The sequence below is a fragment of the Symsagittifera roscoffensis genome, chromosome 9 (genome assembly GCF_963678635.1).
Source record: "Symsagittifera roscoffensis chromosome 9, txSymRosc1.1, whole genome shotgun sequence".
NCBI classification, from domain to species: domain Eukaryota; kingdom Metazoa; phylum Xenacoelomorpha; order Acoela; family Convolutidae; genus Symsagittifera; species Symsagittifera roscoffensis.
In genome coordinates, this window is record NC_087070.1 from 17,466,837 (window position 1) to 17,484,539 (window position 17,703).

At 35.0% G+C, this 17,703-nt stretch overlaps 2 protein-coding genes across 5 annotated transcripts in view; both read right to left on the bottom strand.

Annotated features, from left to right (window-relative positions):
- The window catches only part of LOC134854601 (plexin-A4-like), a 39,489-nt gene extending 24,808 nt beyond the window's left edge, over positions 1-14,681 (bottom strand). For 2 of the 4 annotated variants that reach the window (XM_063870936.1, XM_063870933.1), the window contains exons 1-2: positions 12,261-14,681; positions 11,184-11,321 (exon numbers count right to left, since the gene is read on the bottom strand). In XM_063870936.1, coding sequence (XP_063727006.1) covers positions 11,184-11,321; positions 12,261-13,628 — 1,506 coding nt within the window. In that variant the 5' untranslated portion in view covers positions 13,629-14,681. The remainder of the gene's footprint in view (positions 1-11,183; positions 11,322-12,260) is intronic. The other 2 variants (XM_063870934.1, XM_063870935.1) reach the window with 1 other exon arrangement.
- Positions 1-17,703, bottom strand: part of LOC134853853 (2-oxoglutarate and iron-dependent oxygenase domain-containing protein 2-like) — a 606,153-nt gene that overhangs the window by 43,792 nt on the left and 544,658 nt on the right. The window lies entirely within an intron of this gene.

A 17,703-nucleotide genomic window follows, 5' to 3' on the forward strand; every position in this document is an offset into this window, starting at 1 on the left:
ACACACATGCACAGAAAAATTTTTTTTAGTCATCGAATGCCGTAATAGGAGGCAACTTAGTCGATATAAAAAAAGTCGAAATCGATAAAGCCGAAAAAAAAACAAATTAAAAAAAAAACAATTCGAGTTGGTAAAATTATAACCAATGTACAAATCAAATTTCGATTCGGCCGGATTTTCTAAATGCTGATGCACTAAAAAACTACCATGAAAATCCTTTACAGCGAAAATAAACGAATCTAAGTTGTGACACCTGAGCTGACAAAACAAAAGTAGACAAATATTAGGTCGACTATTTTCCTTGAAACAGAAGATCTCCTGTTTGAAAGAAAAACAGGTCCTGGTCGGAGACACTAAAAAAACATGATGAAGCAAGGTACCACCAGGAATCCAGATGCGTATGAACATAAATGAACAATCTATGAACATGAAGCCATTTTTATTTCTAGGGAAAAGGTTTAATTTTTGTAAATTCATGAAAAAGTTAAATCAACTGAAAATCGCACGGCATCAAATGTTTTAAAGTCTAAAAACGACGGCGAAATAGCCGCTCTATCTATTCAGCGTACGTTGCTCGTATGAAAAAAAACTTCGCGTATTCCAGTTTCCAAGTTACGTCCATTCCTAATGTCCCTTCCTTTCCTGTCTCATCATCAAAAAAACCGTAGTTATATTTGATCTATATCATATGACACAAAAATTACGATACTAATGATACCATCAAAGCTTTTTCACTAGAGATATCAGAATACAGGATTGAAAATGTAATTTGACCATTCCGTTCGAAGTGTATAACACCATATTATTCCGAACCAGAGCTGGGTAAATTACCAAGTCCCTCAATATACTTTTATTGCATCAAGTTTTAAACCCAATTAATTTAGGATAAACTTACTTGTTTTTAATAAATCTTCAGTTTTTTGTTCAAGCATTATTGTTAGCATTATTGCATTCTTCTTTATAACTGGTATCATTAAAACACACAAAAATTGAGAATTGGTCTCAACATCACAGCGCAATTGTTCTGTGATGTAGAGATCTTCTTCTTCTTGCCTCTCTACCTTAGGGCTCGCATTCGCAGGCCAGCCTGTTTTACAATCAACCCCCCTCCCCCGCTCCCTCCCACCTCCACTCTCCATAAAGGCCGGCTCACGATATACATTCGATATACATCACTCACGTTGAATTTTGCATCATTTATACATCGAACTGATATAAACTATTGAAAACAGCTTAATCCTTTTTTCCATTTCTAGCTGGTTTGATTTATACCACAAATAGCTCGTTTATCTATCGGCGACTGGTTAACTAATCACTCTTCCTTTTAGTTCTGTTATTCATGATGCAGACTTTGGGGCTCCCTCCAGCGGCTGCACATGATAAGGGCAGGGTGAATGAACAGTCTCTCAGAGGGGTGGAAAGAAAAAAGGTCAATGGAGGGAAAGGACAATTTATTTTGGGCGCATTTAACAATGCAACTTACCAATTCTTCCTGTTCGCAACTTAAATATTAAAAACCACTCTTTTCTAAATCAGTGCCTAAGTTTTTCTTTGCAACTATCTTGAAAGTATCCGATAAACATCAAGTTATTGAGTAAGTGGACCGATACATCTTGCTTTTATGTACTATTTGTAATGAGATGAGAATTTTGGTAGCTGCGGGATCGATTTTCTAATTTATGGGCTATGAACGGGAATCCATTAGGCTAGTACTATTGGTATCTGAACAACGGGGGTTTTCCTGGAGGGAATGGGCCATTAATGCCTCAGCTACAATCTCCGAAACCATTTTTCAACACAGCAGTTCACGCCCCATTAAGTGTGTTGTGTTGTATGGCTTGATAGCGGGCAAGACAATTACAAGATAGGTCTCCCGGAAAGAAAAACTCTGTGCACTAAATTTCAATTTTTCAAATTCTAAGATCCAATTCTATCAATTGCCTCTAACCAAAAGGTAGTAAAATCTTTAACAAAAAAAAATAATTAAAAAGGAGGCGGAACCTCAACTTGAAAAAGTTAGACAGCAATCAATCGCTTTCAACAACACTCAACTTGGACTAAAATTATGTTATAAAAAAGCGAACCCACGCAGATCTTAGCTCACTGCATGAAATTTTACCTAAACTGTTATTAGGACTGACAGAAATCAAATCGAATTTTTCATTTTTTTAAAGAATTTAGTATCACAAAACATGTAAATTCAAAACTGTGCTTTAATATTCGATTCTGTACAAACATGAAATCAGACTGAAGCATTCTCAAAATCTAGCGCTCGCATTTCAGGATAAAGGGGCGTATATTTAATATCCGTTCGCTTAGTGAAGCTATTCGAGCCATCAGTGCTACTATTTGCGAAATGTATATAACTCAGCGACATACGGTATACTTTGTGTCAACCTGGAATGAAAATAAAAAACTATATTCTTAAAGCGGTTAAAGCTATTTTATCATCTTTTCTTTTGCCTTATTTTGAAATACTAACAAGTTTACAGGAAAAGACTTACCAAAAAACAATTCCATTGTCATCTGGCTGCTTGCTTTTACTCTATATAAGGAAGCGAAACAAGAACACCACGAAAGCACAAGAGATTTCTGATATTGACGGCTTTTCAATTAACGCTTCAAATCTACTCGGCACAACAGTTTTGAGATCTAACTTCTGATTAACAAAAAACATTTTCAATAAAGTGTATATGGCGGCAATCGCCAAAAATAGACGAAGTTAAAATTACGGAAGATGGATCCATACAAACCGATACCCAGAACAAATTTTAGAAGTAAATGCGGTCCCCTATCTGTAAAAATGAAGCAAACAAAAACCTAAATCACCCTCTCTCGAAACCAGTTGCGTGCGCAGAAATTTTTTTAGGGAGGGGCGGTTTTTCGAAAAAAACTGCGGATCCTTTTTTTTAGGTCAACCAATTCGATTTTCGGAGCTTTCGGAAAATAATATAAGGCCCCTATTTTGTCGACAATATCTGCGCCCCCGGCAAATTTTTCTACAAACACGCCAAAAACGGCGTTTTTGGGCACTTTTGACCAAAAAATTGCGCTTTTTCCGCGCGCGCTCCCCCCTCAATATCAGTTGCTTCGAATTTAAACAGCAATTATTTTCAAATAACGAACACGCTCAACTTCGGCTCAACTTTAAAATAATGAATTGGATATAGCTCTTCATTCACTTATTTGTCTACAATAAAACGGTAAATTAAGGTTTCATTGGAAGCGGTTTAGTTTGAAGTACTATAGGAGCATCCGGTCTAGTTGACAATTCCCTCGTGACTTGCAGCACAACTGTCATAATTACCGCCAGAACAAAGAGATTGACATCTGTCACGTTTTACAAAAATCTTTTAAGAAGTTACCAGAGACAACTTGATTCCCTTTTCCTTTTTTATTTTTTACATGACATTTTTCTTCAAATTTTATCTAAAAAAATTTTCAACACCATTTAGATGAGATACATGTTGGCTGCCGTTTCTTTCAAGACCGCAATGAAAATTTATTGCTGAATTAATCTTCAATTGAAATATAAAGCCAGATTGCGGCTGGTAGATGCTACGGTAATATATGCAACCGGAGTGCTTCTAGCTCTGGGGAATTTTGGCTTTTTGGGCTTCAAATGGAGGAACAATGGTAGCAATTGGGGGACATAAATTTAAATCGGGCTTATCTGCATCAAATCACGCGTGATCAGACCACTGCCTTTGAACGCCTTGAGGGCTTTTCATTTTCACCCCTGTGATAAAACACCACCCTAACACACGTTTTATCGATAGAAAAATTGATGTGAAAAAAAAGCTCTTTTTTCATTTTCAATTTGACGAGGTATATATTATGCTTTGCTGAGGTATATATTTGAGACTTGAAATAGTGCGACATATTTTTCTACAAAAGTCACACAAGTAGAACTATGCCACTGACAGAAGTACTTTTGGGTTAAAGGGTTCAACCTGCTTTTACCCACTTAAAAGATTTCCAAGGAAAGTTAAGTGATTTTTCAAAAATCATCTCTGTACTATATTATGCATCATTAATTCCGCCACCTAAGCTAAAGAAACGACTCGTCTTCAAAATAAAAATTATCTTTATCTAGGAACAACCAACCAAAAATTGAAACTAATCACAGAATTATAATTTGCAAGATTCTGATTGATTCGTTTGGAAAAACTCCAGCATAGTAGATAATTTATGAACCACGAAAAAGAGGCGGAAATGTTCCAACATTCAACTGCGTCCAACATTCAGCTGCGAAATTCCATGTATAATCCAAGATATTACTCAATGACACGTTCAATTAAAGCATTATCTATGTTATTACCAGCGTTAGAACCATCAAACATAGCCAAAAGACAATTGGAAGAGTCAATGAATGCAAGAAAACAGAAAATTCCACTTTCGAAACTAGAAGTCGTTCCACGTTTTTTTAGCCATTTGCACGTTCGTATTTTGAGAAAGCAACATACCTAACATTCAGCAGATGAACTTAAATTGAACTCAAAAAGTGCATTTATATATCTGAGTGCATTCATAAATGCATTATTATGAATGAATGCGCATCCTGAGTTATTAGAGCATTTTAAGTCTTTTTTCCAAAAAAAAATCACCAAGACCTATGTAACTCTCAAACAAAGTAATTTCGACTCTCGAACAGAGCAATATTGAACAGAGAGGCAAAGTCGAGCTTGGAATCACAAGTGATAATACTGAAAAGAAGGCCAAAAACAAAAGCTACAAGTAAGACAGAATGTTCCGACCACACTGACTTAAATCAATTTAAAAATTTAAACAATTTAACGCTTCGCATACACACTCAAGAATATGATCAATAACAACGTTAATGGGGAAAAACTGAATGAGTAAAACTTTGAGTCTACAAAATTTCTTAAGTGATGAAGGCCAATTATGAGTCTACATTATTGCTAAGTGACGCAAGCCAATTATGATGCATTAGCAGTACCAGTCAATTTGAAAAAAAAAGAAATTTACCAACTAACATGCCTCAAATTATAGAGCGAACACATTTCAACTAGCATACGAAAAAATTAGAGCCCTCTTATTTTGTTGCGGATTTCTTTCCCTACCTCTACCGCCCAGGTTCGAAACCTCCTATTTTGTTGCGGGTCTCCTTCCCTACCTCTACGCTTCAGATCCATGATACCTTTCTATTTGTAATATTATAGTCTGTGTTAATATGCATAGCATTGGCTGCACTCGTTATTGGTCAAAATGAACACATTTTGTCGCAACAATATTTGCGTCGCAACAATATTTGCGACTTAGGTTGGAAAAAAAGAGAGTTCATTCTATAACACAAATTTTCCTGTTGTAAACACGGAGGTAAAGCGAAGTTCGCACTACTCACGATACCACACAAACATGGCGATGCAAGCTAGCAGACAGAAAAAGAAAACAAAACCACTCAGTCAAAAAATTATCGAAAAAAGATGTGTTCAATTTCAGTTTAAATATGTTCAATTTAAAGATAACAGGTCCAGAAACGCAACTTCCAGCGTTAAATGAGTATTCAGAAACAGTAATTCAAAAACATGAGCAGACAAACAAAAAACCGACAATTTTTGAAATGAGAAATTTCCCGATTGAAACAAAAACAAGTCCTGGTCAGATTGAAGCAAGTTTTGGTCAGATTTAAACCTCAGACCTTTGCCGTCCCAAGCGTAGTCGTTAACTTATACACCAAGTTAGCTGAGAAAGCCAAGAAATTTGAATTTATTGGAAACCAAGCTATCAAATGATTCGACTCATTTTGTTAACCAAGTTGTTAACCTGAAAACAAATCTAAATCCCGATTTGATAACGCTTGCTAATAAGCAAGCATTAAAATACATTTGAAAAAATCAAATGTCAAACCAACTTTTTTGAAATCATTATGATTGGATACTGAAAATTGCGATTTACAATAAAAGCACTTCCTGGAATGAAAAAGTTTGATATACGCTGCGATTCGATGTCAAAACACTTTCTCAATCTTTAAATTACAACGTAAAATGGTTTAAGTGCATTCACCAAGATCAATTTTCTTAGTACTCAAAAAATGAGACACAGAACTGGATCATTGGAGAAAACATACGAATCCGATTTTTATGCCACCTCTCCTCTTTTGGTATAATCCATTTTATGTGTAATTGTAGAAATTTTGGAGGATTGTCTACACATATACGATTTACCCTCACCTATGGTACCCAGTAAAAAATGCCCTTTCCTATAAAAAAAATAACCTCAAACGGCTAATCATCTACGAATTTTGTATCTTGTTAAAAAATCCCTTTGCAAAAGAGGAAAAAGTTAACATTATCCATTCTGAATGCTTGATTTCCATGATAAAAAAAAACAAAAAAAGTTTTTATTAGGTCAGGATATCTTGATGCTGAAACATTTCTGAATAGTAAGCCTCGATACTGGAGTTAAATAATTTATCTCATTTGACATATCAAATACATGCTTTGTTTATCTGTACGTGTATTATTGCTCCAAAATTCAAGTTCAGACAAAAAATCTATGTTATGATATCAACGCGAAAACACTTCGGAGCGGATCCAACAAGACAGGTGCTGTTCAGATAGCTGCTTTTGCTATTTTTGATCTCCATAGTATATGTTCATTTGAGCAACACTTTCCAAATGCTATTAGAGTATGATTTCGCCTTGTTATATAGGCTGCCACAACAGGAGAGCTTTGTTCTAACTTGACGCTTGAACGACCTCACATCGTCAAAATTAGCAAAATTAGAGCCGATTTTAAGTACTAAAAGCTTAGTCAAATTTCAAATATTCACTAGCTACAAATAACATAAATACGACAGATAATAGTCCATTTTTTCAATATACGACAAAAGAAAAACAAATTTTGTGTGCATTTGACTTCAACCTTTTATTTATTCTAATCGGGTGAAAAAAATATTGATATTTAGTAGTACCTACTATCCCAAGACAAAGCCCAGCTTAACTTGTTTTCTGGTTATCGTATACATCTGAGGTTTTAAACTCTTTTGTACCAAGGAAAACCATTCAAAAGTAGCCGATTGCTGCGCAAGTAGAAAACATTCCGACCAAAATTATCGTGGTAATAAATTTGGAAAAAACCTTGAACACAGAGGGGAAGCGGAGCTTCGTACCGCTTGTAACACAAAGATAAAAAAAAAGCAGATGAAGTCATTTCTATTTAGTCTTGCAAACCTTTACCCAGAAAGAATTTGAAAATAGCTATCTAAAAACTCAAAAAACAAATTGTGAAATCAAACCTCTCCAAGCATAATAAAATATAAACAATTAACACCAAATCAAAACTTTTGCCTGATCAAAACTTTCGCCGTCTTTATGCAGCTTTTCAGCGAAGTTTTTTTTTTCAAACGGGGGGAAGTATTCCGTTGAAAAATTTCGGCCTTTGTTTTTCTGCTGATGTTTTGTCGACTTATTTGCCACATCTGATTGTTTTTTTTTTGCAAAACGCATTTTCATTGTAATTGCTTTTAGTGTTTTCATTTACTTTAGCAATTTGAAAAAATTCCGTACTGCAAAAAACTGTGGTAAATAAGTCGACAATACATTAGCAGACAAACAATAAGCCGACATTTTTAACGGAATATTTCGAACCAATGAACTTTGCCGTCCCAGGCTTATTCGTTCACCCAGACCAAATAAGCTAGAAACGCTAAGCAATTTGAATCCATTATGAGCCAGGATAGCAAGGAAATCTGAAAAACAATTGGTTAACCCGGAGCGCAAGCTCAACTAACACAAAAATTATTTTCAAATGGACGGTTACCTTAACATGCTAAAAGTCTAAACATTTGTCTGTAGCAGTATTTCCAACAGAAGGGATCAGGAAATGAGTTTATTAGATGAGTGCGGTGAACAAAGTTACGTACAAGAAAAAGTCTAGAACCAGATTGCAATACACTTCCTTGTCGTAAGGGTAATGAATTCAAATAAACTGACAAAATGACCCTCTTTCATGCCTAGTTTCATTTTTCAAGTTTCTGAATAGAAAAGCGGGTTGCTGAGCCAGCAGCACAGAAAGTTCCGACTAAGTCAGATGGGCTTGAAAAAATAAGCCTGGTCAGTTTCTCAGATTTGTACGAAAAACTGTCTACGAAGAAAAACTGGTTCCTGTTTACAAGGTACCTGCGCTCGCAAGTGTAAACATAGTCAAAAGAGAAATGGAAAAAATCATTGACGCGAAGAAACGGAAAAAATACTAGCCTTCTTTTTGAAAAATGTTTAAAGCTCGAATTTCAAAAAATATATAGATAAGCCCTTAAAGCTCTGCAAATTTCATCCGCAAATTCTTACTTACACTTTTTTGATTTAATTATCCCATTTTGAATCAACTGGATCAATCGGTAAAATTTCTATTCAGCTGGGAAATCTTAAAAATTAAAACCACGCTCAAAACTAGAAGCCAATCAATCTTTTCATGAAATGAGCTTGAAAAAAAATTAGAAGTCAAATAGCGAAAAATCAAAATCGAAAGTGAACAAATTTCAAATAACTAATTTCTGAAAAATTCATCACATCCTATAATCGGCGACTGTAAAAACGTGTAATGAAAATTTCCAGAAATTTTTTTTAAATTAAAAAGGTTTGAAAAAACAGAATAATGATGCAAAATCAATCACAATTCAGTAAAAATTTATAAAATTTACCATTTCAAAACAACTTTATAATTTCATCTCAAAGCATTGTAGAGGCATAGCTGAGATAAGTCACTGCAGAGGCATAGCTGAGATTTGGACACCTTCCGATGTAATAAAATACTATCGTTAAAAGCAAATGAAAATATGAATAGATGACTTGCAGATGAACCGACAAATCAAACAAAAAGTTCAAATACTTTCTCAAAAAATATATAAATTGGCGAAAACAACCAAAATCATGAGCTGAAAAAATTGCACATTAAGAAATTTTACAAATAGAGGCGAAAAATTGCGTTATATGCAATAAAACCCATAGGGCTACAATCACCACAAGCTAACCGACAAAAAAAAAGAGATGAAAGCCGTAGAAAGAAAAAGTTTGTTACAGGAAAAGGTCTAGTACCCGATTGCAATACCCTTGCTTATTCCAAGGGTAAGATAAATCGCAAAAAAGCCAAAAAATATCAGGAACCTAAGCTACGTGCACCATTCGAAACTTACCGAGGAGCTTTTGAAACTCTTAGAAAGAAGCCGAACCTTCAATACAAAACTATTTTCTGTGGGAACTCCGACAAACATATGCAGGGAGGCTATAGTCTAAAGCAGCAGCTGAAAATTTTCAGTCGAAGAAGCCGACAAATTTCCAGGCTTTGTCGTCAAGTATGGTTGTATCCACTAGGCCAAAAGCGCAAAATGCTCCTTTAATTTGATTTTAAAACTATGCAAAATAAATACCTTGTAACATTTTAACGTTCGAATTCTGTGAACCAAGTGTTTTACGGGGGAAAAAGTCTAGCATCCGGTTGCAACACCCTTGCTTATCGCAGAACTTAAAATAAATCTAAGCTAAAAATGGTATGATCCTCAACAATTATTTGAATTACTAGTTGTTTACGGCTTTCATATTTTAGAAATGACCTTATTTGTATTGAAAAGCTCTTCCAAAAATAAAATTTTTCGCTCCCGATTAACTTTTGTACTTTCAAAGTGCTTACTTTGAATTAAATACACATTTGGTTAATGTTCATCGAACAACAATGCTTATCATTCCGCTAGAGCACCTTGGAATACATTTGGGGCTATAAATATGTCTAAATTTATGGTCGCGCCTCCCTTTTACAGGATACAAACAAAGCCATTCGATCGATGCTGTCGCCAAATCTCTTTTTATATCACAAAGCTAATCCCCATAAATAATTCATTACTTTGCACTCATTTCCCGCTCAAAATGTCATAGAGAAGGAAATGAAAACAGTGTCAATTCGTCTTCACCGACCAAACTCACGGGGAAAACCTTGTTTTTGTTGTGTAAGAACAGTGGATTCAGGATAAGGGAGGAATTTACGATAGAAATTATGTGACTTTTTTACATCACTTTCAGACAAATTTTCATTAAAAGCGGCATGGCAGACATGCTAATTTGGACTATGGAGAAACGCAACTTTTTGCTGAAGATATTCCAAGATTTACTTTAGATAACGATTTATTTCAATTCATGTTTATAAAAATCTCGGTAAGGAGTTTCGTCGACCAAAAACAGGGAGTTGAAATTTGAGGACTTTCTCAACAGCAAAAATTACCTCTGAATTGATGTCAGCTTAACAAGAAAACTAAAATTCCAATCAAATGTTAACAAACATGTCATTTTGAAAATATTCACTGACTACTATACTATCTTCATTACAAAAGAAAAGTTAACGTTAAAATCATTCATCATTAATTACTCAATAACTTTTCTTCCAAATTTGGTCAAATCATAAATATACCATAACAATTTAACGTCAATTGTACGATACGTGATTTTCAGAAGCAGCTTTAATCGATCAATTTTACTATAAAAAACTAATATGTTAACAGATGAAAACCATGTAGATTATAAAACACATATCCGTGTTTGACAATTTCACAGTTTTTGATCAAGAGAAGTTCATTAAAACTGATTTTTTTCTCTGTCGTCGGTGACTTTTACTATGTTTGGCTAGATATCTCAGCTTGAAATGATAAATATAAACGGAGAAAATCAGCTGGACAACTTGGCTACATAATTCGTGTCAATTGCCACCCCTTGCTAAAGGTATCTATATAAATCTGACAATTAACAAGAAGACATGTTTGACCTAAATGAGACAGTTCGAAGAAAAACAAACTTTCCTATCCAATTATTCAAAAGATACTATCTGCCAAAAAATCTCATGTAATGAGATTCCTAGGGAAAGGGACAAAATTATCTTGCTGAGAAAAATTATGCTTTAAACTTCAACTTACGTGTTATGAGAGATCCAGCACAGTGGATGTAAGAAAGTATACAGTAGTTCAATGGATGATTAAATATCCCATTTTTATAATTTTTGCTAAACAAAATTAAGGAAAAAAATTGCGGATCCTATAAAATTTGTTTCGCAACGTAAATCATGCATGAATTTAAAAACATCAAACTCTCATTTCAATTAAAATCAAACAGCAAAGTGTCTACTTTAGTACAAGCTCTATCATCTTGTTTAAATGAAAAAAAAATCATCACACCAACCTGATTTCGGGTGAAGAAAACAGCAAAATTCTTTTCTGGATTGAAAACGACGCTCGATTGGATTGCGGGACTCTGTCCTGGAAATATGGTAGCTTCGTAATACTGGTTCGGAGCTTCGTTTTGTTGCTTAAATGATACCTAAAAACAAATAAGGATAGACCCGGCTGCTGTGTAAGTACCACGGAATGTTCCAACCTGGCTGAAAATATAGAAAACATTTCAGATATAGATTTTTTCCCCAAATTTGTCTGTCATTTTAAAAGCGTATTGAATTAGGCGAACAAATTCTTGCTAATTAATAGCCAATATAGATTTAATTTATAGTAGAATTACATTCGAAGGCAAGCCTCTAAATCCTATCCAATGTTTTATCTAATTTAGTCCGAAAAACAAAAATTCCAAAACTTTTCTCGACACTGAGACAACTTTTTCCTACAAATCTTTTCAGAATCCCAATCACAACAAACAAGGCTTTAGTTTGACACCAAACTTGCCTTTTACGAGCTTTCCTCGGGGTAGTCAAATTTGACTCGGAAAAAACTAAAGGCCGACTCTAATCCATAGGATGGTCGAAGGAGCAACAATCTAGCCCTGCAAATTTTCCGACAAAATGTTTCAACAAGCCAAAAACTATGCCATCATAGTTTTAGTGATATGTCGTGGTACAAATAACCTTTGTGTATAAGGGTTAACACTGATTGTCTCACTAAGGAGCTGGACCCACTTATCTTTCTTATGGTAACTGAAGAAATTTTTTTGCACCCATTCTTAGCTTTATACACTAGAGAACATGTGATCGCGTCACTTCTCTATTCTACTGGCTTAATTTTGAATGAGATAGTTTTAATTAATTTTGATCGAGCTATATCTAAGTTTTTTTATATACAAAAAGGCCTCTTGTTTGATCTTTTTTCCTTTGGTTTTTTATTTGATATGATGTCATTGATTTCTACTTTTCACGGGGCTTCAGCAAGCCTCTCGTTGGCTTACTGGCTGTCCTTTCACTAACTAAACTGCAAATTGCGTTACTGAATGTTAGATCACTCATGATGAATAAATAAATAAATAAAAACTCACTTTCTTCAATTTTCCTTGTCCAGTCGTGAGCAGAATGTTTGCAAAATCCCCCACTTTCATGGCAGCAATGCCCGTAAGCAGTTCATCTCTGTAAACCATAATTTCACGGCCAGTCACTAAATCTCCGGGCGCTTTCCCCATCACTTTGTCTGGATAACTGCTGAACATTGGCAGATTTGAGGTCTTGGCGTCCTCATACGGTTTGACCAGCATCTTTTCATCAGTCAATCCTTCTCTCCAGAACTTCTCGCAACTTGATAATAGCCCTGATCCCATACCTTGTTGTCCAATTCCATTGAAGCAATTCTGGATAACTTTTTTAAACATCTGGTCAATCTCATCGATTGAGAAACCACACACTATCGAACTCTCATAACCTACAGCTGCCGTTCCTTTAGTTGAAGACTTGCGAAAGACACCCAAAACAACTTCGGACCTGCCAGATACTGGAGTTCCTAAGTGACTTTTCAGTCCCGAAGGAGGTTCACGAAATAAATTAACAGCTGAAGCGACAGGGTACTCGACGCCTGAGGAGTCTTTGCATGTTAGAGGGATCTCGGTGTAAGTGAAGAGCAACTCTGAATCACGTCTACTATACCTCCCGAGTCTCGTTGTTTGGACATCGCGACTGTTATCCAACTTAAGAAACCCTGTTTCAACTATGTACACAAAAGAGCCTGCAGTGAAAACGCTCACTACTTTTATTTGTTTTTCGTCCATGTCAACTGGTTTAAAAAACGACCATCTTTGCTTAATGTTGTCCTGGAATGTTAAGGAAAATAATTCAGAATAAGGACTCAGATCTCGAACACTAAATAAAAAGTTCATATGAGTTGACACTGAGCCAACTGAAGGCGCATCGCAAGCAACCACAAACAAGTTGGCTCCTTGATCGTTCGGGTATGGGATACCTTTACACCTCTTATCGGGTAACTTCCGATCCAAGTGTTCAATGTTTTCCGGGTCGGATTTTTTAATAAGTGTCGATATGTTTGTACTTTTAAGCGAGTAACAAGTTCCCTGGCCGACATTTCCACACGCAATAAGCTGTTGATTTGTGGAGTCCAACATCAGAAAAATATTTGAATTGTCTTGGAAACATTTTTCATTTAAGGGATCACAATTTGGTTCATCGTTTTGCGGCCCCATTTTAAAGGAAAATCGAGGCTGTAAATTGAATACATCCATTTGTATGACATAGTTAGTGGCGCCGATATAAAGCGCATCAGCTCCATCATATTCTATGTTTTGAATGTCAAGATCAATGTCATTAGGAGGGTAAAAAGTCAGTGAAGAATCGATTCTCTCGGCAGTGGAAAAAGATATAAAGACTACCAAGGCAAGTAGGAAATTGTTTTTCTCCATCATGATCGAAGTGAAATTTTTTTCTCCTTTATCAGAAAATGGCAACAATCAATATTTCAAAGAAGATAGAAGTAAAGTATAGAATTGGCAAAGATTGAAATGTATCCGGCATTTTTGCAAACACAAAGCGTCGGGAGAATGTTTGGCGAAGGCATTGCTGTTATCATAATTAGCCTCGATGCTATATTGTCAAATAAGCGTCACAGGTTACCATGTCATAATCGAATCCACTAAATAACAACGAAAGCAGGCCAAGTTCAATTTGTTAACTAAAGACTGAACTTCAAACGAAAACAAACTACAAAAGAGGGTGACAAACGGAGCAAGTGAAAGAATCTATTTGATGGAATTGCAAGTAATGTTTAAGAATACAAAATTAATAATACCTAGGTTGACCGCACAAAGACCTGTTTTTGATCCCTCAGGGAAGACATTAAAACTACCCATAGTAGCAAAGCATCAATTGGCTCATACTAAAAAGTAAAGTTACAAAATTGAAGTATTTATATTACAAGTAATAACAGAAACAAAAATAGAAGCAACAGCTAATTTAGTGTGACGCGAGCGATATGGCGTGACATTTAGATTGGTTGAGAAGGTGAATCAGGAAAATCAGGTAACCGTGGTAAGTGGAAATTACTGGATTGGATAACAACTATCGGTAAATCTTCCGTACTTTTACAGCCTCCAAATTTTTTTTCGAGAAGTCAGAATATTTAAGAAAGTTAGGCATGCAATCTGAAACCTTTGACTCAGTAAAAAACAGATTATATGAAATTTATTTTAGCGCTTTATAATGACCACAAAGCAGCTTTTCCTTATACTTGATTTGCATAAAATTACCATTTTATAAGGGATATTTACTGAGTTGGTCGTTTTATTTACAACTCAGGAACAACATACCGTTAGTAAAATTTACAACAGAAAGTCCAAAACGGCAATTTAAGAGGAAACAACAATCCGTCTCTGTATTTCTAATATCTCGTTTTAATCAAACATTTAACAGTGAGAAAAAGAAATTTATTCTTTGCTGAACATAATAAATGAAAATACTTCTATCTCATTGGTCTAGAATGTAATTCCATTTATTTGAGTCTCGATTTTTCACTTAAGCACAAGGAGCATTGCATTGAATGTTTATGTACAGAGTTGATGCTTTGAACTAACAGAAGTGCCTGGTAGTTGATAAGGAAATAATGCGTATTGCAGCCGCGCCTATCAGATGTTTGTTTCATCGCAGAATAACTTCGTTAAAAAATTTCACAAACCAGTTTTTCATAGAGTAACCTTTTCATGTTCCGACTTTCGAAGAAAGTAAAGGAATATATATGCTTGGGGTGGTTTTTATTCAGATCAATTTCGACGACCGAAATAGTTTTCAACAAAAAAATGTATATATCGACTCCCTTAGTTCAAATGTAAAAAGATAAACTGCGCAACTTTCTGGTTAATGTTTGGATATTGAATAATTGTCGGTTGGAATATTCTCGATTAGTTTCTGCGCGCTTTTAAGAATGCACATATGAGGGGCCTACAAAGATAGACGACAAGCAAACTAGATAACCGTAAAATAACTGAATTAAGATGATCAGAACTTGGGCAACCCAAATTTTTTGTTTAGAATGAGGGTACAAAAAAACAATATAATATTAAAGAACTGATCAAGTTTATTATTGTAAGCTAATAACAAAATTTTAAATGAAAAAAGTATAGTACATTTTGAAATAAGTTATACAACAGTGACATTAATAACCTGATTTGTAGAGATGGCAGGGTACAGGTACTAGTACATTTTCTAGTATGGTAAGGTACCCAAGTTGAAAGGTACCAGTACCTTGCCAACACAGGGGTTAATGTTTTCAGTATTTTAACGCTGTTTTAATTGATGATGTTGAAAAAATCAATTTTCCAAATGACAATTCCAAAAAAGTTTTTCGAAACCAGTTTTTTTTAGCCTGAACGAAGTCCTCTTTGAGGTACCAGTACAGATACTATTACGTACTGGTTTCAGGTGGTACTAGTACATTGCACGTAGTAAAATGCACGACATTTTAATACTAATAGCCCTGCTTGAAAATCGTTACGATGTAGAAATAGAACGAAAACCATCTGAATCATGCGAAATCTCCCGACAGTCATCAAGAGGCGAATTTCAAATCCCAAAAAGCCGCTTGCAAAGAACGGACGACAATTTTTTCAGACGAGTGAAACATCTATACAACTGTCTTATCCGAGCCTGCCCAACTTTTAGCCTTAGACCAAGCAAAGCGACTCTGACCTACATATACCAGAAATACTTCAAAAAAATGTACAGTGAAGTCAACAAATGTACATGGAAACTCTTATGCAGATGTGGAAACTGCAATGTTTACAACAAACTGAGATAAAACATGGACTGCAAAAGGGGTGAAATTCCCTAGAGCTAATGCTCTGAAGCCTATTCTACTACTACTACTACTACTACTACTATTGCCAACTTTACTGATTTGTTGTTGGAGAACAAGTGTTTACTCAAACAGAAAACAATAAGGTCTGTAAACAAATTTCACGCAATTTGCAGGCAAGTTATCGTCTAAATTCCGTTAATTTCTGATCGTCTAATTTGCTTGTCGTCTTTTTTCTTAAACCCAACATATCATGATTAAAGCGCAAACCCCAATTATTTAAGCGTGGCGAACTAACCCGCACTAACAGTCTTCTTTATTTGATTTGAGGAAAGCTTAAGGATCGGGGGCTAGGAAATTAGACGACATGCAACTTGGACGGCTCCAATTAAACGGAAATTAGACATTATTTTTGCATAACTAGCATTCTCGACGAATAGCTTTGGGACGAAAAGTTGACAAAATTAATTGCTTGAAACAAACTTTCACAAGTACGATAAGAGTTTGCATATCAAAATAACTAGCGTGTACCGCACCTCCGGTGCTTCGAAGTTTCCACAACTCAAAAATTATTCTTTAAGTGTACTCTGACAGCACCCAATTACAGGGTTCGTAATAAAAAATGTTGCAAAGTTAAATTCAAGTTTTTTATACAAATTTTGAAGAACCATAAAACTTTGTGAAGTTTTACTGAAGTTCTTCAAAAAATTTAAAATGAACTAAGAAACGTCACATCTGGGAAACTGGAAGCAATTGAGCAGTCGCATTTGGACGCAAGATTGGCAACTCCTGATAGAAACTTCAAAATTTGTAAAATTTTTCATTCGATTTTGAAAAACCATAAAAATTTTGGTTTGCAAAGTTTGTGAAGTTTTACTGAAGTTCTTCAAAAAATTTAAAATGAACTAAGAAACGTCACATCTGGGAAACTGGAAGCAATTGAGCAGTCGCATTTGGACGCAAGATTGGCAACTCCTGATAGAAACTTCAAAATTTGTAAAATTTTTCATTCGATTTTGAAAAACCATAAAAATTTTGTGACATTTTTTATATCTAAGTTTATAATGAATTAAGAAACGTTTCATCTGAGAAGCTGAAAGCAATTGAGCAGTCGCATTTGGACGCAAGATTTGCAACTCCTGAGATTACTCTTACAGTACCCAACTACAACGTTGGGAAATTAAAATTTTGAGAAACTACACCTTAAGTTTTCTAAAGGAGATATTTTTTGAAAACCAGAAAAAATTCACATCTCGAAAACTAACAAAATTTAAGCAGCCTTTTCTGATGGCAATATGTGCAATCTTTGAAAGTACACAACTACAGGGTTGATAATTTGACAAACGAATTATTTTGTAATTTGATTTTTCTGAAAATTTCCCAAAAAATCACAAAAATCGTCGTATCTCTCAAACAAAAATGATTTGGGCATTTTCAATTGGAGTCCGAATTTGCAACCCCAGAGATTACTTTGACAGCCTCCCAACTACAGTTTAGGAATTTCAAATTTTGAAAAAAAAATTGTTTCATTTTCATGAAATTAAAAAAAAATCACAAAACGTCATATCTGGAAAACTGCAAAATTTTGAGAAGTCCTATTTGGAGGGAAAATTCTAATTCCTATTTGGAGGAAAAATTCGCAACTCCTGAGAGTACCCTGACAGCGCCTCACGACAGAGATGATAATATTCAAG